The sequence below is a fragment of the Myodes glareolus genome, chromosome 2 (assembly GCF_982192425.1).
Source record: "Myodes glareolus chromosome 2, mMyoGla1.1, whole genome shotgun sequence".
Taxonomy (NCBI): domain Eukaryota; kingdom Metazoa; phylum Chordata; class Mammalia; order Rodentia; family Cricetidae; genus Myodes; species Myodes glareolus.
Window position 1 is genome coordinate 93,780,515 of NC_142027.1, and position 23,401 is coordinate 93,803,915.

The following is a 23,401-nucleotide window of genomic DNA, read 5'->3' on the forward strand; positions in this document are numbered from 1 at the left end:
AGTCCCAACTACTTCAATCAGAGGAAAAGAGGGATAAACAAGGTAAGAACACATGTAACACCACAAAGAGCAACATGACAAGAATAAAAACTAGTCACCCAACATCAAGACTTGAACAACCAAGTATAGATGAATCAGAAGAAAATAACCTAAAAAATAACTTTAGGGGGATGTTTGAGACCCTTAAAAAGAAAATGAATAGTTCCCTCAAAGAAATGGAGAAAAAGACAAATGAAAAATTGGAAGAAGTCAACAAATCCCTTAAAGTAAACCAAGAAAAAGTAACCAAAAGTATGAAAGAAACTAGTCAAGACTTGAAAACTGAAATAGAGACAGAAAACACAAACTGATGAAATTATAGAAGTGGAAATTATGAGAAAATGATCAAAAACCACAAATGCAAGCATAAACAGTGGAATACAAGAGATGGAAGAGAGAATGTCAATCACTGAAGATACAATAGAGGAAATACACTCAACAGTCAAAGAAAACATTAAATTGAACAAAAGCTTAATGTAGAATATTCAGGAAATATTGGACAACATAAAAAGACTAAACCTAAGAGTAATAGGTATAGAAGAAGAAGAAGTCCAATTCAAAAGCACAGAAAATATAACTAACAAAATCATAGAAGAAGAAAACTTTCCCAAACTAAAGAAAGATATGCCTATAAAGATACAAGAAGCTTATAGAACACCAAATAGACTGGATCAAAAAAAGACCGTTGGCCAAATAATAACTAAAACACTAAACATACAGAATAAGGAAAGATTATTAAGAGCTTCAAAAGAAAAATGCCAAGTAAAATATAAAGGCAAACCTATCAGAATTACAACAGACTTCTCAATGGAAACCATGAAAACCAGAAGGTCCTAGATAGATATGTTGAAGACACTAAGAGACAATGGATGCCAGCCCATATTACTATACCCAGCAAAACTTTAAATCACCATAGATGGATAAAACAAGATATTCCAAGACGTAATCAGATTCAAATAATACCTAGCCACAAACCCAGCCCTACACTAAGTACTAGAGGGAAAACTACAACCCAAGGAAGTTGGCTACATCAAAAAACACACAGAAAATAGATGATTGCAGAACAGAAAATCTCAAAGAAGGGAAAAACACACCCAATAATACCACCAACAATAAAAACTAAAATAACAGGAACTGGCAAACATTAAAAGTTGTAAGCATGGGGGTTGGGATGGGATTGGGAAAAGGGGAGAGAGAGAGAGAGAGAGAGAGAGAGAGAGAGAGAGAGAGAGAGAGAAGAGAGAAGGGGAGGGTTGGGAAGAGCTTGGGGGAGTAGGATGGTAAGATGGAGGAAGGACAGATATGAAAGCAGGGAAGAAGATATCTTAATTAAGGAAGGCATTGTGGGATTGACAAGAGGCTTGGCTCTAGAGGTGTTCCCAGGAGTCCACGGGGATGACCCCAGCTAGGACCCGGGGCAGTGGAGGAGAGGGTGCCTGAACTTGCCTTGTCCTGTAGTCAGACTGATGACTATCTTGAATATCACCACAGAACCTTTATCCAGCAAGAGATGGAGATAGAGACAGAGACCCACATGAGAGTACTGGACTGAGCTCCCAAGATCCAGTTGAAGAACAGAAGGAGGGAGAATATGAGCAAGGAAGTCAGGACCACGAGGGGTTGGTCCACCCACTGAGACAGTGTGCCTGAACTAATGGGAGCTCACCAAAGTCAGCAGAAATGGGACTGAACAAGCATGGGATCAAACTGGACCCTCTGAATGTGGCTGTCAATTGGGGCAGACTGAGAAGTCAATGATAATGGCACTGGAATTTGCCTCTACTGGCAGGTACTGGCCATTTGGGATCCAAGTCTATTTGAATGCCTACCTCCCTAAGCCTGGATATGGGGGAGGGGTCCTTGGACTTCCCACAGGGTGGGGTACCTCCAGTCCTCTCTTAGGACTGGAAGGGGAGGGGGAAAGGCTGAGTGGGAAAGTAGGAGGGGAGTGGGAGGAGGGGAGGAAGTGGAAAGTTTAATTCCTAGTATTAATAAAGTAATAAAAATATATACCTTAATGTAAATGGACTCAACTCACCTAAAAAAAGATACAGGGTAACAGGTTGAATAAGAAAACAGAATTCATCCTTCTGCTGCATACAAGAAACACACCTCAACCTCAAAGACAGACATTACCTCAGAGTAAAGGGTTGGGAAAAAATTTTCCAATCAAATGGACCTAAGAAATAAGCTGGTGTAGCTATCATAACATCTAACAAAATAGGCTTCAAACTAAAATCAATCAAAAGAGACAAATAAGGACATTTCATATTATTCACAGAAAAAAAAATCTATCAAGAGGAAATCTCAATACTAAACATCTATGCCCCAAATACAAGAACACCCTCATATGTAAAAAAGAAGAAAAAAAATAACTTCTAAAACTTAAATCACACATTAAACTCCACACCCTTATACTGAGAGACTTCAGCACCTCACACTCACCACTGGACAGGTCTGTCAGACAGAAAATTAGCAGACAAATAAAGGAACTAACAGATGTTATGACTCAAACGGACTTAACAGGCAATTATAGAACTGATCATCCAAACATAAAAGGCTATACCTTCTTCTTGGCACCTCATGGAACCTTCTCAAAAATTGATCACAAGTAGGCAAGAAAACAAACCTCAACAGATACAAAAATTTGGAATAAGTCCACGTATCTTATCGGATCACCATGGCTTAAAATTAGAATTAAACAACAACACTAATTCCAGAATTCTCACAAACACATGGAAATTAAACAATATTAACTTAAATCATCAATGGGTCAAGGAAGAAACAGAGAAAGAAATTAACAACTTCCTAAAACTCAATGAAAATGAACACAAAACATCCCAAAATTTATGTGACACAATGAAAACAGTGTTAAGAGTAAAGTTCATAACAGTAAATGCATACATAAAGAAGCTGGAAAATTCCACACCAGTGAATTTACAGAGCATTTGAAAGCTCTATAACAAATAGAAGCAAACTCACACAGGAGAACTAGATGGCAGGAAATAGTCAAATTGAGAGCTGAAATCAACAAAATAGAAACAAAGAAAACAATACAAAGAATCAATGAGACAATGTTGGTTCTTCGAGAAAATCCACAAAATAGACAAACCTTTATCCAAACTGACCAAAAGGCAGAGAGAAAATATCCAAATTAACAAAATCGGAAATGAAAAGGGGGACATAACAACGGGCATAGAGGAAATCCCAAGGATCATTAGGTCATATTTTAAAAACCTGTACTACACAAAATTGGAAAACTTAAAGGAAATAGACAACTTTCTGGATAAATATCACTTACCAAAATTAAATCAAGACCAGATAAGCAAATTAAACAAACCTATAACTGCTGAAGAAATAGAAGCAGTCATCAAAATTCTCCCAAATAAAAAAAGCCAGGATCAGTTTGTTTCAGCTCAGAATTCTACAAGTGTTTCAAAGAAGAACTAATACCAATACTCCTCAAAGTATTCCACACAATAAAAACAGAAGAAACATTACCAAACTCTTTTTTTGACACTACAATTACCCTGATACCCAGATCACATAAAGACATTACTAATAAAGAGAATTACAAATCAATCTCAGTCATGAACATTGATGCAAAACTAGTAAATAAAATACAAATTGAATTTTTGGCGAATTGAATTGAAGAATACATCAGAAAAATCATTCACCATGATCAAGTAGGCTTCATCCCAGTGAAGCAGGGATGGTTCAACATATGAAAGTCTGTCAACGTAATCTACCATATAAACAAACTGAGAAAGTAAAAACCACAAGAACAACTTAGATGCTGAGCAAACCTTTGACAAAATACAATATCCCTTCACAGTAAAGGTCTTGGATAGAGCAGCAATAAAAGGAACAAACCTAAACATAATAAAGGCAATATATAGCTAACCAACAGCCAGCACCAAACTAAATGGAGAGAAACTCACAGTTATCCCACTGAAATCAGGAACAAGAATAGTTTGTCCACTCTCCTATATCTATTCAATATAGTTCTTGAGGTTCTAGCTAGGGCAGTAAGACAACAAAAGAAGAACAAGGGAATATAAATTGGAAAGGAAGGAATCAGACTATCGCCATTTGCTGACGGTATGATAGTTTATATAAGTGACCAAAAATTCTACCAGGGAACTTCTCCAAACTTATGAACACTTTTAGTAATGTGGCAGGTTACAAGATTAACTCAAAGAAATCAGAATCCCTCCTTTACACGATAATAAATGGGCCGAGAAAGAAATCAGAGAAACATCACCCTTTACAATAGTTGCAAATATTCTATTGTCTCAGCATCTCTGGGGTCAGAAACACCTGCCTTTTCTTATTTCTAGAACGGTCAGTGGGTGTCACTCATTTGACAATCTTAGTTCTGGGATGCACCTCTGATATAAACCTGCTAAGAGTTCTATACTGTGCGGGATTCAGACTTGCAGAATGAGGTGAAAAGTGTTTCCCTTGAAAATGAATGAAACCTCTCTGAGTGTGGGGGAGTAGAGGGTTGCCAATGTGTTAAGTTAGGGATCAAGTGTGAGGGCTCTAGCAATGAGGTTAGCAGATCATGTTTGTTGTTCTCTCCCAGCTCAGATCTTTGAAGATCTGTCACCCCTTGTCCATTTTCAGAGGTATCTGGAGACACACCCAGTAGGGGAACATTTGCCCTGACTCCAAGGTGGTGAAGAATTTGTAAACAATCATTGTCTAGCTCATTTCAAATCCCCCACCAACTCCTTCAAGTGTGTAAAGAAGCAGAGAGGAATTTCACCTACTTTTTGGTTCAAATCACTTCGGTTAATCACCTTTTGTGTATCCAAACCAAAAAGAGACAGACAGTGTGCAAATGTGAGTGTTAAACAGTCTAGTCATTCTGCGTGCTGCACAGCACCTAAGAAGACACAGAGAAGATCACCGGTACACGTAGGCTTCAGTCGCCTGTAATCACCTTCAAAAACATCAGTGTGAAGGAAATTTATTTGCTATCAAAATCACTTTTGAAACAGTTTCCATTATTTAGCCCTGACTGTCTTGGAACTTGTTATGTAGAACAGGCTGGTTGTAAATTCACAGAGATCGGCCTGCCTCTGTACCCTGAGTGCAGAAGGTGTGTATTACTTTGCTTAATATTCTTTTTCTTATTAATAAGCATCTTGGGTTAAGGGGATGGCTCAGTGTGTAAAGTGCTTGAAGTACAAATGTGAGAATCAGAGTTCAGATGCTCAGAATCTTCATAAAACATACTGTTAATTAGAAGTAGAGAATTTCTTCATAAAACGCACTTACCTGTCTCATTGGAAATCTCATTCTCTGGACACAAAGTGCAGTCAAAACAACAAGCCACATTTCCTTCTGGGAGGGATTTTCTGAACCCAGGACTACAACTTTCACTGCAGACAGACTGGGGAGTCTGAGGAAAATCAGATGTGAGCAAGTTACAATTCAGATTTTTGCCCACTACTATATTAAGCACATTATTCATAGAACTGGATCATTAGTAAACATAGTTTTGTATCTATAAACAATCAACTGATTTGATGTTGCTGTAGCTTGGACATCACACTCCCCCTTAAGGGTGATGACTACTGAGACATGGTGAAGTCTTTAAGTGGAGAGGTATTGGGTTGTAGAAATGATTCAGTATTAACAGCATGGGATGCTCTTATAGAGGTCGTGAATTTGGTTCCCAGACCCACATTACATGGCTCAAAACTCCAGCTCCAGTAGATCCAACAGCCTCTTTTGGCCTCCATAGGCACCTACACTCAGCATGCAGATAAGATAGTCCCTTCCTCCACATGCATATAAACAGTAAAAAATAAAAACAAAATATTTTTTAAAAGGTGAGAAAGTTAGTGATCAGAGGCTTTCCATTGGAAGGTGTATTGGACTCATCCTACCTCTAATGATGCTGTCATAATGCCCTCATTAAGACATTAGGACATCCTATGCTCAAGAACTGGTAGAAATAATATTGTGGACATGACCAGTCTACCAAAAACTATTTACATACCCATGCAATACAATTTTAAAATTTCTATTTCATTCTTCACAGAAATAAAAGTATCCTAAATTTTATATGAGTTCACAAAAAACAACATATAATATTTTATATATTTATATTTTAATACGCAATAATATTTTTAAAATTTATATAGAAAACATAAAAATATCAGTACATAAAAAATCATGGAACTGCTAGGTAAAAGAAAAAATGAAGAAAGTGTGTATTATAGTATAAAAACATTAAAAATTTTCCACACAAAATATTTTGATCATGCATCTTTCTTCCTTCAATTCCTCATATATCTCCCCACATTTAACTTCCTGCCCTTTCTTTCTCTTTGTTTACAAAACAAGCAAACAAAACTGAAAACAAACAAAACTCCCAAGAAGCACACACACACACAGCAAAAGATCAATAAAATAAAAAGTTCCCAAACAAAGAAATATTATATAAAACTTCTACAAAAATGGCATTGAGACTCTTGGGAATGGACACTTCCCTGAAATGAGACACCATTGGAAGAAATTTCTCTTTTCTTTACAAGGGGGTATCCATTGTAGATAGCTTTTTGGTTAGGGGATCCTGATGAAGATTTGTTTTACTAGGTGTAGTTTATAGTATTACAATTATACCCAACTCACCTCTGTAATTCCTGTGGCCCATTCTATCATGTCCTCAGATAAAGAAAATTGTTGGCCAAGTGGACCATATGGGGAAAACTGTCCAACTTTTGCCTTAAGTCCTAGACCTTCTGGAAAGTTCCAGTAGTTGAGAATGTCATACTCTGCATTCAGCTTCATTTTCTCATTTAAATTCACTTGTTCTCCAGCATGATTAGTAAACTGCATGTCTTTTAGAAAAGGATGCAACTAAAAAAGATATATTATTTTCTGAAGTTGGTAAAAGAGTAAAGACAGAGAACTGAAGTGTTTTGGAATGTCTTATATTGTTCAAATGCTTGATGCATTAAGCTAATTTAATATAGATATCAAGAATGTTGGGCAAATGGCAATCTATGGATAGGTAAAATATGATATTTTTGAAAATAGCTAGTATTTTCAATAGATAGTAGGTTCTCAATTACAAGCATTTAGATAATCAGAAAATGAAAGAAAACCTGGCAGTTGTCAGTTTATCTAACAAAAGTTAGCCATATTTATTGATTTTCAGAATTAACCTTTCCTGTTTTGCTTTCTGTTTCTGTGATAAAGGTTTACATGTTACAGTCCATATTGTAGGTAGCCAAATCAAGAACTCAAGACAGGAATCTGGAGGTAGGAAATGAAGCAGAGGCCATGGAGGAATGTACTTACTGGCTTGTCTTCCATGGCTTGCTGCACTTTCATACTTAAACAATCCAGAACTATCTGACCAGGGATGGCATTGTCCACAGTGGGATGGACTCTCCCACATCAATTATTTATCAAGAAAATGCCCCATAGACTTGCCCACAGGTCAACATGATATCAGTTATAATTTCTCAACTAAAGCTACTCCTTCCTCAGGTGACTGTCATTTGGGTCAAATTGACAAAAACTGACCAGTACATTGCATAAAAGAGTGCTTGTATAATGAGTCTCTGACTACCTTTTGGTGTTAGATGAGATTCTTTATGTAAAGTGTGAAGAGCAGTTTTGCATCACTTAGATTCTTATATAGTTTTTGGAGCAGGAACATAACTCAGTTGGTAGAGTTGCCTAATGTGTGAAATCTTGGGTATGATCCCCACTCTGCAAACCTGGGTATGGTGGTACATGACTGTTATCTCAGCATTTGTGTGGAGGCACCTTGAATGATTGGATACTGCTCCTCTCGGAGGCCAAAGATTGTTAAGCAAAAATCCCAGTATTGGTTATAGTATAATTTCTTTTGAGTTGTTTGCTGTGGAGGCCCTGAGATCCTTCAGACAACACTGGCTCTTGTCATGTTCCTGCTTATCCAGAACTGAGATGCTATTGTTCAAGACACCAAGCTAGTACTGAGCTGGAAGTCCTCCCTTCAGGATAGCCTTCAGTAGTGGATACCATGGATGTTGTTGGGGAAGCAATGTCATCAATGGTCCTATCCAGATGCAAGCCCCTTAGTTATGATAATGGCCTTCTTGTCACTGGTATAATAGTAGCATGAATGTTATGGTGAATTTTCAGCATACATCATAGGAGGAATTCATAGCTGAAGAGGTGATTGGCCCTAAAGGGAACATACTTCTGTTATTTTGCTAAGTGGACATGGTGCCAAACTGCTTATACTGATAGATTGGTGCTGCTTTCAGTACTCACTAGGGAAATGTCTTGGAAAGAGTAGAGATTCACAAGTGATCAAAGTGCTAAGAACAATGGCTGAAGCATATAGTGGTCTGAATGATGAAATGTCTTTCATAAGCACAGACATTTGAACACTTGGTGTTATTTGAGGAGTTCTAGGAAATGCTGCCTTGTTGAGGAATTATGTCACTGGGTGTGAGCTTTGAGAGTTTAAAGATTCACACCACTTTCAGTTTGTTAGCTCTGACTGAGGCCAAAGGTGTGAGCCCTTAGATTCCTGCTCTAGTTGATAACCAGGCCTATTTCTTGCTGCCATGTTAGCCTCAAGATTATGGACTCTGAACCTCTGGTACTGTAAGCCAAAATAAACCCTGCCTTCTGGAAGTTGCCTTGGTCACAGTGTTTCATTACAGCAATAGAAAAGTAATTAACACAGAGGTTGTTGCCAGGAGAGAAGTATTGATGTAAAGAACCAAAATAGGTTGTGTTATGGAGGACTGTGGGAATCTTTGAAACTTTGGACTAGAAAACCATTGAATGTTGTAGTCAGTGATTAAAAGACTTTTCTAGTAAGATCCTGGAGGATAGTGTTGCTCAAAACAGTGTGTACTGCTGGGGTAACTCAAGAGGTTACAGAAAGGAACAATAGCAGAGCAACTGAGGTAAACACCGTTTCTGTAATATTTTGAGAAAAAATTCTGTTTGCCTCTGCTTTTCTTCTAGAAACACACCTAAGGCTAAATTAAAAAGTAATGAACAAATTTCTTTAGTACAGGAAAGTTCAAGACTGACTAATATAAAATCTATGGCATCATTCCTATTACTAACTCTTATGTAGAGTTTTCTCTCAATGGAGCAGAAAAAAGTGAAAATGTGGTTTGGAGAGAACAAGAAAACTCGGAAACTCAATGTTGCAGATAAGGCGTATGGTAGAAGAGAGACTGTAATTGTTTGGGAGATTAGTGCCATTAGGAAGAGACTTCTGCCTATTCAGGAGTGAGGAAAAATCTTTTCATTTTCTGATATATTCTTCAATTTCTTTCTTCAAAGACTTAAGTTCTTTTCATACAGGTTTTTCACTTCTTTGGTTAGCATTACCGCAAGATATTTTATATCATTTGTTATATCATAAAAGGTAATGTTTACCTGATTTCTTTCTCAGTTATTTTAGCATTGACATATAAAAGGGCTACTGACTTTTTTGAGTTGATCTTGTATCCTGGCACATAAATAAAGGTATTTATTACCTGTAGCAGTTCATTAGTGACCATGGTAGAGCTTATATATACTATAAGGGTCACTTATATATACTATTATATCATTTGCAAATAGCAAAAGTTTGACTTCTAATTTTCCAATTTGTATTCCCCTGATGTCCTTTTGTTGTCATATTACTCTAACCAGAACATCAAGAACTATGTTGAATAGATGTGGAGAGAGTCAACAACCTTGTCTTGTTCCTGATTTTAGTGAAATCACTTTGAGTTTCCATCCATTTAATCTGATGTTGGATGTTGACTTGCTTTATATTGATTTTATTATGTTTAGATACATTCCTTGTATCCCTGATCTCTCCCAAGACTTTTATCATGAAGGGGTGTTAAATTTTTTGGATGCTTTTTCAGCATCTAATGAGATGATCATATGTTTTTTCTCATTTAGTTTATTTATATGGTGGATTACATTGACAGATTTTCATCTGGTGAACCATCCCTGCATCTCTGGGATGAAGTCCACTTGATCATGGTGTATGATTCTTTAAAGTGTTCTTGGATTTGGTTTGCCAGTATTTTATTGAGTATTTTAGCATTAATGCTCATGATGCAGTTAATCTGTAATTCTTTTTCTTAGATGAGTCTTTGTGTGGTTTGGGTATCAGTAACTTTGGCCTTGTAAAGAGTTTGGCAATGTTCCTTCTGTTTCTATTGTGTGGAACAATTTGAAAAGTATAAGTATTAGGTCTTCTTTGAAGTTCTGGTAGAAATCTGCACTAAAATCTTATGGTCCTGGGCTTTTTTTTTTTTTTTGGTTGGGAGACTTTTGATGACTTCTTCTCAACACAGTAAAATGACAGTCTTACCAAAAGCAATCTACAGATTCAGTGCTATCCCTACCAAAGTCCCAGAACAATTCTTCACAGATGTCAAAAGATCAGTACTCAACACATATGAAAAGCAAAAAACCCAGGATATCCAAAACAACCTTGTACAAGAAATGAACTAATGCAGGTGTCCCCATCCCTGAAATCAAGTTCTACTATAGAGCTATAGGAATGAAAACATCTTGGTACTGACATAAAAATAAACAGATGGACCAACTGAATGAATATAAGACTGGTATTAATCCTCACATCTGATTTTTGGCAAAGAAGCTAAACTTTTACAATGGAATAAAGATAGAAATTTCAACAAATCGTGTTGGTATAACTGGATATCAATGTGTAAAAAACCCATATATATCCCCATGCACAAAACTCAAGTCCTAATGGATCAAAGACCTCAACATAAATCCAGCTTCACTAAACCTCAGAGAAGAGAAAGTGGGAAGTAGCATTGAAAGCATGGGTACAGGATTCCACTTCCTACATATAACACCAGTAACACAGACATTGAGATCAACAATTAATAATGGGAACTCCTGAAAATGAGAAGCTTCTGTAAGGCAAAGGATACAATCAATAAGACAAAATGGCAACCTACAAAATAGGAAAAGATCTTCACCAATCACACATTGAACAGAGGACTCTAAAATACATAAAGAACTCAAGAAACTAGACATCAAAATATCAAATAATCCAACTCAAAATAGGGGTACATAACGAAACAGAAATTCTCAGCAGAATAACCTAAAATGTCTAAAATACACTTAAGGAACTGCTCAACATTCTTAAATATCAGGGAAATGCAAATCAAAACAACTCTGAGATAAGATCTTATACTAGTCAGAATGACTAAGATCAAAAACATCAATGATAGCTTATGGAGGAGAAGATGCTAACTATGAGGAATACTCCTTCATTGCTGGTGGGAGTACAAACTTGTGTAGCCACTTTAGAAATCACTATGGTATTTCTCAGAAAATTGAAAATCAATCTACCTCAAGTCCCAGCAATACCACTCAAAACTCAACCAATACTCAAATGATGTACACTCTTACCACAAGGACATTTGCTCAACCCTGTTTATAGCAGCATTATTTCAAATATTTAGAATCTAGAAACAGCCTAGATTTCCCTCAACTAAATAATGGATAAAGAAAATGTGGTGCATTTACACAATTGTGTACTACTCAGTGGTAAAATATCAATGGCATCTTAAACTTGGTTGCAAATGGATGGAACTAGAAAATAAAACCATCCTAAGTGAGGTAATCCAGATCCAGAAAGACGGGCACAGTACATACTCACTCATAAGTAGATATTAGACACAAAGTAAAGGATAACCAGCCTATAATCTATGACTCCAGAGAAGCTAGGTAACAAGGAGAACACTAAGAAAGATATACATAAATCCCCCTGGGAGAGGGAATTATACAAGATCTCCTAGGAAATTGGGAGCATGGTGGGGGAGAAGGGAGGGTAGAAGATGAGGGGGAGCAGAAAAAAGAAGGGAGGAAGAGACTATGAGGGAATGGGATGATCAAAATAGGGAAAGGACAGAGAGGGAGAGCAAGGAAAGAGATATCTTTATTGTGGGAGCCATTATGGGGCTATCATGAAAACTGGCACCAGGAAAATTCCCAGAAATACACAAGGATGACCCCAGCTAAGACCCCAAGCAGTAGTGAAAAGGGTATCTGAACTGGTCTTCTGGTGTAAACAGATTGATGACTACCTTAATTGTCATCATAGAACCTTCATCCAACGACTGATGGAAGCAGATGCAGAAGTCCACAGTCAAGCACTGGGCCAAGCCTCTGGAAACCAGTCCAAGAGAGGGGGGAGCAATAATATGAGCAAAGGGGTCAAGAATATGGTGGGGAGTTCCACAGAAACAGCTTACCTGTGTTAGTGGGAGCTCACTGATTTGGACTGACAGTGGTTGAACCTGCATAGGACCAAACTAGTCCCTCTGATTGTGGGTGACCATTTTGTGGCATGGCCAGTCTGAGAGGTCACTGGCAGTGGGACCAGGATTTATCCCTAGTGCTTGAAGTGACTTTTTGGATCCCATTCTTTTTGGAGGCATATTTTGCTCAGACAAAATATAGGGGGGAGGTCCTTGGTCCTGCTTCAAAATGATGTACCAGACTTTGTTGACTCCCGTGGGAAGTCTTACCCTCTCTGATGAGTGGATGGGATGTGGAATGGAGTGAAGATGGGGGCAGCAGGAGGAGGAGTGGGAGTGGTAACTGTGATAGATATGTAAAATGAGAAAAGTTTGTTAAAAATATTAATTAAAATTTAAAAAGAAGGGTCCTCTGCTTTGGAATAAAGAGAAAGGTGGTCTTAGTTCAAGGTCCTAATAGAAGTTTCCACCCTTGGTGAGTGCCTAAGGTAAAGTTTGTACTCCTAAAAAGCAAGTGAACAAAAGCATTGCTGCTAATGTGAATGAGAGTGGTGGGAGGGTGTATTCTAAAGTGGCAGCCAAATTTGGCCATGTTTTCTATATGATATTGGTTTAGGGATATATATGATGTATGAGTGATTTGTCCTCCTTGGTTTATGAAAGTTGTCAAGGGCAGACAGCATGTGGTAGACAAGTCTCTGTGTGTTGGTCCTCTTGGAGGCCCCAACAGGCTAATATGTGAAGCTGTGGATGTGATAGAGATCCCATGATGTTGGAGATGTCAGAGATGTGAGAGATCTGTCAAGGAAGCTGCATATAGGGAACAGAACCATCCCATGAGAAAGATGTACGTGGCTGGCAGCAAGATTGGAGAGGTGGAGCCCTTTGGAAGGAAATTTCCAGACACTGGACACAGGACTTCAGGGTTAAATATTTATTTTGCTGGGTTTCAGTCTTGCTTTGGTTCAGAATTTTATTATTATTCTTCAATTTCTTTCTTGTAATGGAAATGTTTGTTTTGAGCCATTACACGTTAGAAATATATAACTTGCCTTTTGATTTATAGTTAAGTGATTACCTTGAGTCTCACAAGTTTCTTTGGATCTTTAAATAATGTTGAGGCTGTGAAAGACTATGGGGAAAATTTGGATTATGGTGTGACCATAGACATTTGGGGGCTAGAAAGTTGAATGTAGATGTTTGATTGAGAAACATTCCCCATAGGCTCAGATACATGATCATTTGGTCCCCACTTTGTGGCATTGTTTTGGGAATGTTTAGGAAGTGCAGTCTTGTTGGAGGGAATATGTCACTTGAGTATTATGTTGAGAATTTAAAATCTTATTCAACTTCTAGGTCCCTCTCTCTGCTTTGTGGTTGAGGTGAAAGGTGTGAGCTTTCATTTTTTCTGTTCCAGATTCCATGCCTGCTGCCACACTGTCTACCATTATGGACTTGAATTCTGTGGGAATATTAGCCAAAATAAGCAGTTTCTTCTATAATTTTCCCTAGCCTTGATGTTTTATCACAGCAACAGAAAAGTAATACATAGTGTTTGATCCTAAACAGGGCATAAATCACTCATACCAAGGGTCAGAGCTTATTGTGGAAGACAGGGACCAAAGAAGGTAATATTCAGTGGATGAGGAGAATTGCTTCAAAACAGTGTATTTTGGATGAGACTATGCTGTTGCACTCATGAATTTATTGCAGCTGTTATTATCTATACAAGTTTAAATTGTGCCTACCCATTATCTATAATCCAGCGGGCAGGACCTCATGAGTTTCCCATACTGAAAGGCTACAGGCAGTCAGTGATTTCTGTGTGTGTGTGTGTGTGTGTGTGTGTGAGAGAGAGAGAGAGAGAGAGAGAGAGAGAGAGAGAGAGAGAGAGAGAGAGAGAGAGAGAGAGATTATTTTCTGTGTTTTAACTACTAGTAGATTTCATATTTCCATAAATAACCATATTTCAGAAATTACCCCCACTAATGCTTGTGTGAAGAATCATAATTAAACTCAGCGAGTCACAAAAACGATGTGAAAGTGGGAGATGGGTGGATTAGGGAGAGGTTTCAACAGGAGGAGGAGTGGATTAATTAGGGTGAAGATACCAAAACATCTTAAATACATGTAAAAATGGTCAAAATGTTTAAAAAGCTATATAATAGGAATGGCAGAAAAGGTGACTTCCCTTTCCTGTCATTTAAGGAGTTCATGAGGGAAGCTGGGGCCTTCTGATTGATCATAGTTTTAAATTACTGGGGCTTGGGAATGAGTTGCCAATTGGTTAAAAATTGAAGATAATGACTTCCAATATTCTAGACATTTTAATACCCATTAGTACAACAGGGAGAGGGTAGGGTCCCCTTCCATGTCTATAACTTATTGGTGATAGAGCTAATCTTGTGCAGACTCAGCACAAGTAACTTCCTTCAGCTGCTAAGAGTTGAAGGCTGCAACTGCTGTGTTGTTAGAAGAAGGCATTTTGCAGCACTTCTCTCTGCCTTCCAGCTCAATATTCTTTCCATCCTCCTCTTCTTCAGTGTTCCCTGAGCCTTAGAGGGGTTATTACAAATGTCTAGCATAGGGCTCACCACTCAGCAGTCACTTATTCTCAGCATCTAGAGCAGGTATAACTGGTCTGGCACTAACTTTAAGGAGAAGCTTCTCACATTGATGCTGAGAATAGCATTGCTATACATTCTTAAACAGATATTTAAAGGACAGTTTGGTACTATGTAAATTTAACAAAACAGTAGTTGCTTAGTTCTCCATTAGAGCTTATGATATCCACAATTATATGTTTTTGAATAGTTTTACGGTGCTATAAGAATTCCCTAATGTGGAATGGCTTCAAATACAATTAGAGACTTTACCCCCATAAAAGCAGTGCTACTATTGTACAAATGGGTACATCTTGCTTAGTCAGCTGGTACTAAAGCTTCCGGGTTTCACAATTAGGTAACATCATTGTCTCAGTTAATGTTCTATTGCTGTGAAGAGGCACCATGACTGTGACAGTTCTTATAAATAAAACCATTTAATTGGGGCTGGCTTACAGTTTCAGAGGTTTAGTTCATGATCAGGGAACCATGCAGGCAGACATGGTTCTGGAGAAGAAGTAGTTGAGAGTTCTATATCCAGATCCACATGCAGCAAGAAGTGTGGGTCATTGGGTTGGATTGGGTTGGATTCATATTTTGGAAAACTCAAAGACCACCCCCAGTGACACTCTTCCTTCCAATAATGTTTACATCTCCTAATCCTTTCAAATAGCACTACTCCCTGGTTACGAAGCATTCAAATCTATGAGTTTATAACAGTCATTCATATTCAAACCACTACATTCCACTCCCTGCCACCCATAGACTTGTATCATAATGCAAAATGCAATTAGTCCAGCTTTAGAAGACCCCATAGTCCATCAATCTCAACACTGTTTAAAAGCTTGCAGTTAGTCCAACTTCAGACGTCTCCATAGTCCATCACAGTTTCAACACTGTTTAGAAGTGCCAAGTCTCTTCTGAGACTCAAGGTACTCTCTTAATTGTCACCTCTATAAATTAAAATATAAAACAGATCTCATACGTCCAATATATATTGGCACAGAATATACATTGCTGTTGTAAAAGATAGGAAAGGGAGCATAATGAGGAAATACTGGACCAAATCAGGACCAAAAGCCAGCTGGGAAAACTCCAAACTCTGCATCTCCATTTATGATGTCAAAACACTTTTCAGATCTCTAACTCTTTTAAGCCTGGTCCCAGTAGCTCTTCTTAGTCCTGAAGAGAGAATCCATAATCCTTTTCTTTTGTTCTTGATTCTAAAGTAAATTTAGTTCTAAGATGCCTAGTTCTGTTGCTTGCTGGGATTGGGACATGGCCTCCTTCTTGTTCAATTACATCTGTGTCAGATTTCTTATTTATTTATTTAAAAAGAAAACAAACTATATTTTTTTAATTATACATACCAATCCAAGTTCCCACTCCCTTCCCTCATCCCATTCCCTCTACATAACTTCCTGCCCTGCCCCTATCCAATCCTAACTTCTTTATTACTCTAGTCTAGTCTAGTCTAGTCTAGTCTATTCTAGTCTATTCAAGTCTCGTCTATTTCTTTGATCATCTATCTGTTTTTGTGCCAGTACTATGTTATTTATTTAATACCCACCAATAGCTCTATAGTATAGTTATGACTCATGACTCTGTATATAAGTTTTGTGTAGGTATGATGATGCTTCTAGTATTCAGTTGTTTAGGATTGCTCTGAGTACCCTTGTTTTTTGTGCTTTCATATTAATTTTAAAAATTTTTATATCTCTATGATGAATATACAGTTTTAAAATTATTTTCTAGAGAATCTCATACCTGACTAAAGTAAACTAAATCAAACTGTATTTCTATAATTTCTACTTTCCCCTTTCCAACTCAATTCCTCCTATGACCCCCACATCCCTCTTAATTTTGTGAACTATGCATTGCGCATGTGCACACACACACACACACACACACACACACACACACACACACACACACACACATAAGCTACTGAGTCCATTTAGTGAGGTTTGTGTGTACATGTGTTTAGTGCTGATCATTTATGTTTGGAAAAGCTGTCAGGGTGCACATCTCTGGGGAAAACTTTTTCTCCCTCTCCCAGCAGGCATTGATTGTCTGAAGGTCTTCACCTAGGGGTGGGACTTTGTGAATTTCCACTGTGCAGACTGACAGATCAACTTGTACTGTCATTGCATGTTGACATTTCATGGTGGGATTGTAATTTGATTAAAATTACATTTAATATGTCAATTGCTCTGTGTAGGATGGCCATTAGACAATATCAGTTTATACAATCTATTAACAATGGAGGTCTTTCATTTTTCTGGTATCTTCCTCAATTACTTTCATGGTGTCTTAAAGTTTTTTATGGTAGAGAGGGTTTATTTTCTTGGTTATGTTTTTAATTTAATTTAATTGATCAAATATTACATTTCTTTGTGGCTATTGTCAATGGGATTATATCCTCAATTTTGATTGATATCTTAAACATTGGTATACATAAAGATTGATGATTTTTGTGTTAATTTTGTGTCTGGACAATTTGCTAAAAGTGTTTGTCAGTCTGAGAGTTTTGATGGAATCTTTAGGGTCTCTTATTTTTAGAATACTATCATCTACAAGGAAGGATATTTTGACTTCTCATTTTCTTATTTGTATCCTTTTTAGTCCCATTTCTTAACTTATTGTTTCTGTTGAAATCATGTTAGCTGTCTGCATCTGAACACTGCTGTGGAATAACCCTTGTGAATAAGTTTAATTTCCATTGGTTAAAAAAGAAGCTTTTTTGGCCTATAATAGGGCAGAATACAGCTAGGCAGGAAAGCTGAACAGATACAGAGAAGAGAAGGGCAGAGTCAGGAGAGACATGAGGAGCTGCCTAAGAAACAATATGCCAGCATATTGGTAAAAGTCATTGCCACATGTCAGTACATAGATTAGTAGGAATGGGCTAATTTCAAATAATTCAATAAAAATGGGGCACAGACCTAAATACAGAATTCTCAACAGACAATATAAAATGGTTGAAAGACACTTAAGGAAATGCTTAACATCCTTAGTGATATATGATTCCCTTCTGTATACTATGAATACCATTGATTAATGAATAAAGAAACTGCCTTAGCCTATTGATAGAGCAGAATAAAACTAGGTGGGGCAAAACTATATTGAATGTTGGGAGAAAGAAGGAGGAGTTAAGAGATACCATATGTAGTACTGCTGGAGACAGATGCCAAAACTTTACCCTGTTAGCCACAGCCCTGTGGCAATACACAGATTCATGGAGATGGATTAATTTAAGATATGAGTTAACCAGAGAAATGCAAATCATAAGAACTCTGAGATTCCATCTTATACTTGTCAGAATAGTCAAGATCAAAAACACTGATGACAGCTTATGCTGGAGAGGATGTAGGGTAAAGGGAACATTCCTTCATTGCTGGTGAGAATGCAAACTGATACAGCCACTTTGGATATTAGCATGGTGATTTCTCAGAAAATTAGGAAACAACCTACCTCAAGACCCAGAAATACCACTTTTGGGTATATACCCAAAGGATGCTCAATCACACCATAAGGACATGTATTCAACGATGTTCACAGCAGCATTATTTGTAATAGCCAGAACCTGGAAACAACCTAAATGCCCCTCGACCAAAGAACGGATAAGGAAAATGTGGTATATTTACATAATGGAGTACTACACATTAGAAAAAAATATATTTTGAGATTTGAAGGCAAATGGATGAATCTAGAAAGCATCATATTGAATGATGTAACCCAGACCTAGAAAGACAAATATCATATCTAATCACTCATAAGTATCTTTTAGACATAAAGCAAAGAAAAACCAGGATACAATTCATAACCCCAGAGAAACTAGACAGCAAAAAGAACCCTAAGAGAGACATACATGGATCTAATCTACATGGAAAGTAGAAAAAGAAAAGATTTCCTGAGTAAATTGGGAATGTGTGAATCATGGAATAAAGTAGAAGGGAAGGAGAGGAAGTGAACAAAAAATATATATCAATAAAAATAAAAAATGAATGGATTAATTTAAATTTAAGAACTAGTTCATAATAAACCTGAACTATAGGCCATCAATTTATAAATAATATGAGCATTTGAGTTATTATTTAAAAGTGGCTTCAGGATGGGGTGGGATAGAAAAAACTGTATTTATGGAGCACCTTACTCTGGGACAATTCCACCCCTCCCTTCTTCTGTGGTCTTTACTGCATGTTGTGGAGTTATATATGCCTTGTTAGTCTACCCTCATTCATCTCCACTGCCCGGTCTGTCTGCATAGGCTTTGCTGCATGTTGTGGTAGTCCTGTGAAGTATCCCTTCTTTAGTCAACTCAGTCCTTTCCCTTTCTTTTAAAGCCTTTTCTCCATGGATAGGACTCCACATACTTAAGTTTTATATTCTCAGTTGGTTCCTTCCTCCAGTTTTTCTCCGGAGATTTCATTCTCCATGTTGTATGATTCCTTCCATATGCCTAGGCACTCCATCCTCCAGCATCATCTCTGGCCTCTAAGCCAATGTCCACAGACCCCATTGAATCCCATGGAACTTACAAGATTAGAACTATTCTGTATTTTTCATACAGAAATCATTGATCTGGCAACATAAAATACCGGTGTGGATTTAGAACACATTTTCTTCCTTCCTTTTAGCCATTTCTTATGCCTTTGTTAGTGTTTTTAGTAGTTTATTGTGTTCTTTTAAAGATACTAAGATAAGTAGTATGGCCTCCTAATGAATACATTTAGAAAAATCACATTGTTTATGTTATGAGCAATCCAATGGGACACACATTACCTGCCAGGCTGAAAGCATCAACTCTTCTGCCTTTCTTAATAGTTTTTCTTCTGCTTGATGAAGAAGCATCTCATGAAGGCTGTGGGCCACAGCATACACAGCATTGTATGTATTGTAAGCATACTCAGTCATGACCTTATCAAAATGGTTGCTAGGTGAGTCATGCAAGGAAACATTAGGCACACAGTTCTCAACTGTAGTACAATCATCGTCAGCAAATGAGCAGTTAAAAAAATAGAACCAGAACCTTTGAAGGAAAAAATCTTCTGGGTATTTGGAAGGGTGAAGTGTTTGGGTAAAATTTCTGAAACCAGAGATTTCTTTGTGGTGATGTGAGAAAATGAGGCTCCCATGGAATGACTGCAAAATGAAATGCTCTGAATGGATGGCATCATTGCATTCTGAGTTCATGATCCAAACTTTCCCTGTAACTAATGTTTGTCTTAAATAAGTCAGGAAGCCTCTCAGAAAGTCACTGTCACCATAGGTGATGATCACATTTGCTGATGATTTCAGAATCCGTGTAGGATTCAATTGTTTCTTTGCCAAAAAAGATGCTTTACTGACTGGGATCATTTCCACAAAATCTATACATATTCTGTTTCTGTCCATTTCTGTCCTCAGGTCTGAGATTATCTGAACACCTTTTTGTCCTTCAGAAACAATCAACCCCACCCAATTCCAGTGGAAATAATTCAACAATAAGACAATGCCACTGGTCAGATATGTATCCTTGGGGGCCATTTGATAGAGATCAGGAAACTGATCATGATTATTCAGGTTAGGATCAAAAGACCCAATGGTCAGCTAAAAGGAAAAGAAATAGAAGCAGAATTAAGAGGAGGAAAGCATTTGCCCAATCATGACAGGCTTTAGAATCAGCTGGAGTGATAAAAAGAATTTGATCATCACTTCTGTATATATGTAAACACGAGGTAAAAGGCTAATATTGGAACTACCTTGTCATTCTTCACTTTACTTTTTTTCTTTTGAGCATAGATCTCTAAGTGAACCTGCAGTTCACTGCTTTGGCTAGCCTGACTTTCCTATGAGGGACTCTCTGCTTTACCAGAACTGAGGTTAAAGGTATGTCCTGTCAGGACAGATTTTATGTGCTAGAGATTCACACTCAGGTTATCATGGCTGTGAATCCAATACTTTACTCCAAAAGTCACTTCTCTATATTATAATACCATTAAAATACTGGTATCATACTTTCTGAGAACTTTCTAGAAAATTCCTCATAACTCACAGTTCCAGGTAATCACTGCCTGCTTCTGCCTATCCCTCTTCTGTCCTAGACCAAGGAAATATGGATATGTCACCAAGTCACTGAACTCTTACTCTTTGGCATTATAAACTTTGTTAGATGTATAAGCATAATTTTCTTTCACATTGTTTTGCCACCTTGGAATGACCCTGAACTTGTAAGGGTTTTTCATCTCTTTATTCCACTCGTTCTCACCTGTGGATATTTGTAGAGTCCCAGCAGTGTTCCTATCTGGGCAGATATTATCCAGGATACTCCTGAGAGTACGGCAATAGACTTCATTTCCTTCCTGCAGTTGTAATTACTTATATATTTCTTCCCTGATAGCCATGTGATGCATCTATCCAATGTCCACCATTCACTATACAGGACATTATAAATATCATAGCCCAGAGACACATTGGGTAAAAGGTGAGGGTTCATGTTGATCTCCTCAATGGCAAAAACCATTGCCAGAACAATCTGGTAGTTCTTTATATTTAACCTGAACAGAAGACACAAGAATATTTAAGAGTGTTCTCTTTTGAATGTCAAGTGTCTCCCATATATTCACATCTGAACATTCTGCCTTCAATTGATGACATTGATGAAGGCTGTGGAACTTTAAAAAGTTTGAGCATTACTGGAAGAAGTCTTACTGGAGACAGGCCTTTGGACTTTATACCTTGGCTTCAGTTCCTGTCCAATCTCTTGTTTCCTGAGTGAAAATACAATGCAACTAGTGAAATTCCAGCTCCTGTCATTGTGATTTCTCTTCCTGTTGTCATGCTTAACCTAACACGATAGATAGTATCTCTCTAGAAGAATAAGCCAAAATAAATCATTTCCCTTAGCTAGCTTTTTTAACGGTATTTTATCACAGTAATGGAAAAAATATCATCAAGGGGAAATATTCAAGCCATGACTATTATTTTTGCATGCAAAATTACTTTTAGAGATTAGATGTTTGCATCTTTATAACATTAGCATTTTAAAATTTATATCTATTTGGACTGGAATATTAACAATGTAATTTTAGGTCATGAAAGTGGGGTCTCATAAATGACATTAGCATCTTTCTGACAGCCCAGAGGCAATATTCAGTCATTGACTATGCCAGAGAAGAAGGTGGAAGAATGTCTTTAAGGAAAAAAATTCAGATTAAATTTCAGACTTCAAAACAGAGGAGCTAGGATTCTGCAAATACCAGTCTCTGTATTTGGAGTCTGTGAAGCACATTCTCATGGGTGCCGTATATATCAACATTTGATCTTTTAAAAAAATGTCACTATAGGCAAAAAGTAAACAATGTGCCAAAGTATGGGGTGTGTGCATGGAAAGTCTGAAGCAGGGAATACTGTGGTAGTATGGTGAAAAGCAACGGGATGAAAGGGAGATGTAATCTAAAGGACGATGACATGAAAGCATAGGAAGCTTTACAGGCTAACCTAAAAAAGTAAGTAGAGGCCTAGTAGAACACATGAGGGCTTCTTTCATTTTTCATTTGTTCTTCCCTTTCTCCCTCCCTCCCTCCCTCCCTCTCTCTTTTCTTCCCTCCTTCCCATTCCCTCTCTCTTTTTAATTAGTTTAATCTACACTGAAAGACTAGAACTAAATATGGACATTTACACATACAAAAATTTTCTATCCAATACTTTGATGTTGGGTAAAGTCTGAAGCACAACAGCAGATTTTACCATTTGTGCTTTTTCAGTCTCATCCGGTGTAGATATGATGATTTTTCCAATTTGAATAATCACAAATTGTCATCTGACATTCTGATTATGATAGATGAACCCCTACTGAAAGGCTTGTCACATTTATCATAGTCAAATGAATTCTCTCGAGTATTTATTGATATTGAAGGAATATTTGTTACAGCTGAATAATTTTCTGAGACAATTTAAGTCATTTCAGATCAGATTCAATGATCTACCCTTTTATCCTATCATATCTGTATCTCACCTTTTTCCAAAACAAGAACCCTGAATCTAATCTCCTTTGTTTAGCTTTTTCCTGACAATTACCAATAATAACTTGTAACCAATCTGCCTAAACAATGACAAATATCCATAACCCAAAAAAGACCAAAAACCATCCACCCTACATCTTAGAAATGTGGGTGTTGTGTTCTTAAATTTACTTCCTACTGTCTGGGAGCAATGGCATCTTTAGGGGATCCTGAAAGGAAAAATTTGGGTTAATTCTCAAGTCCTGGGAGAGGTAGCTGTATCATTTGTTATCCAGTCTCTGTGTAAAGGAAAGTGCAGGGCTTTTCTCCAGTCCTAGCTAAAGTAGTCTGTGTGGTTAGATCATCTCTGCTAACAACCTTGACATTGTTCTGAGCAGTTTGTAGTCCAAAGTCAATCTTTAGGTGATGTTTTTCAGCTTAGTGGTGCTATAATAGTCCTGGTGGAATTGTTGCTCTGGGACCCCATCCTCCTTTT

General features: G+C 37.4%; 1 protein-coding gene across 1 annotated transcript in view; it reads right to left on the reverse strand.

The window, feature by feature from the left end:
• Window positions 1-21,440, reverse strand: part of LOC125411963 (vomeronasal type-2 receptor 116-like) — a 33,341-nt gene extending 11,901 nt beyond the window's left edge. Inside the window, exons 1-4 of the mRNA XM_087897451.1 lie at window positions 21,171-21,440; window positions 19,706-20,512; window positions 6,688-6,915; window positions 5,326-5,449 (exon numbers count right to left, since the gene is read on the reverse strand). Coding sequence (XP_087753577.1) covers window positions 5,326-5,449; window positions 6,688-6,915; window positions 19,706-20,512; window positions 21,171-21,425 — 1,414 coding nt within the window. The 5' untranslated portion in view covers window positions 21,426-21,440. The remainder of the gene's footprint in view (window positions 1-5,325; window positions 5,450-6,687; window positions 6,916-19,705; window positions 20,513-21,170) is intronic.
• Window positions 21,441-23,401: the final 1,961 nt, after the last annotated feature.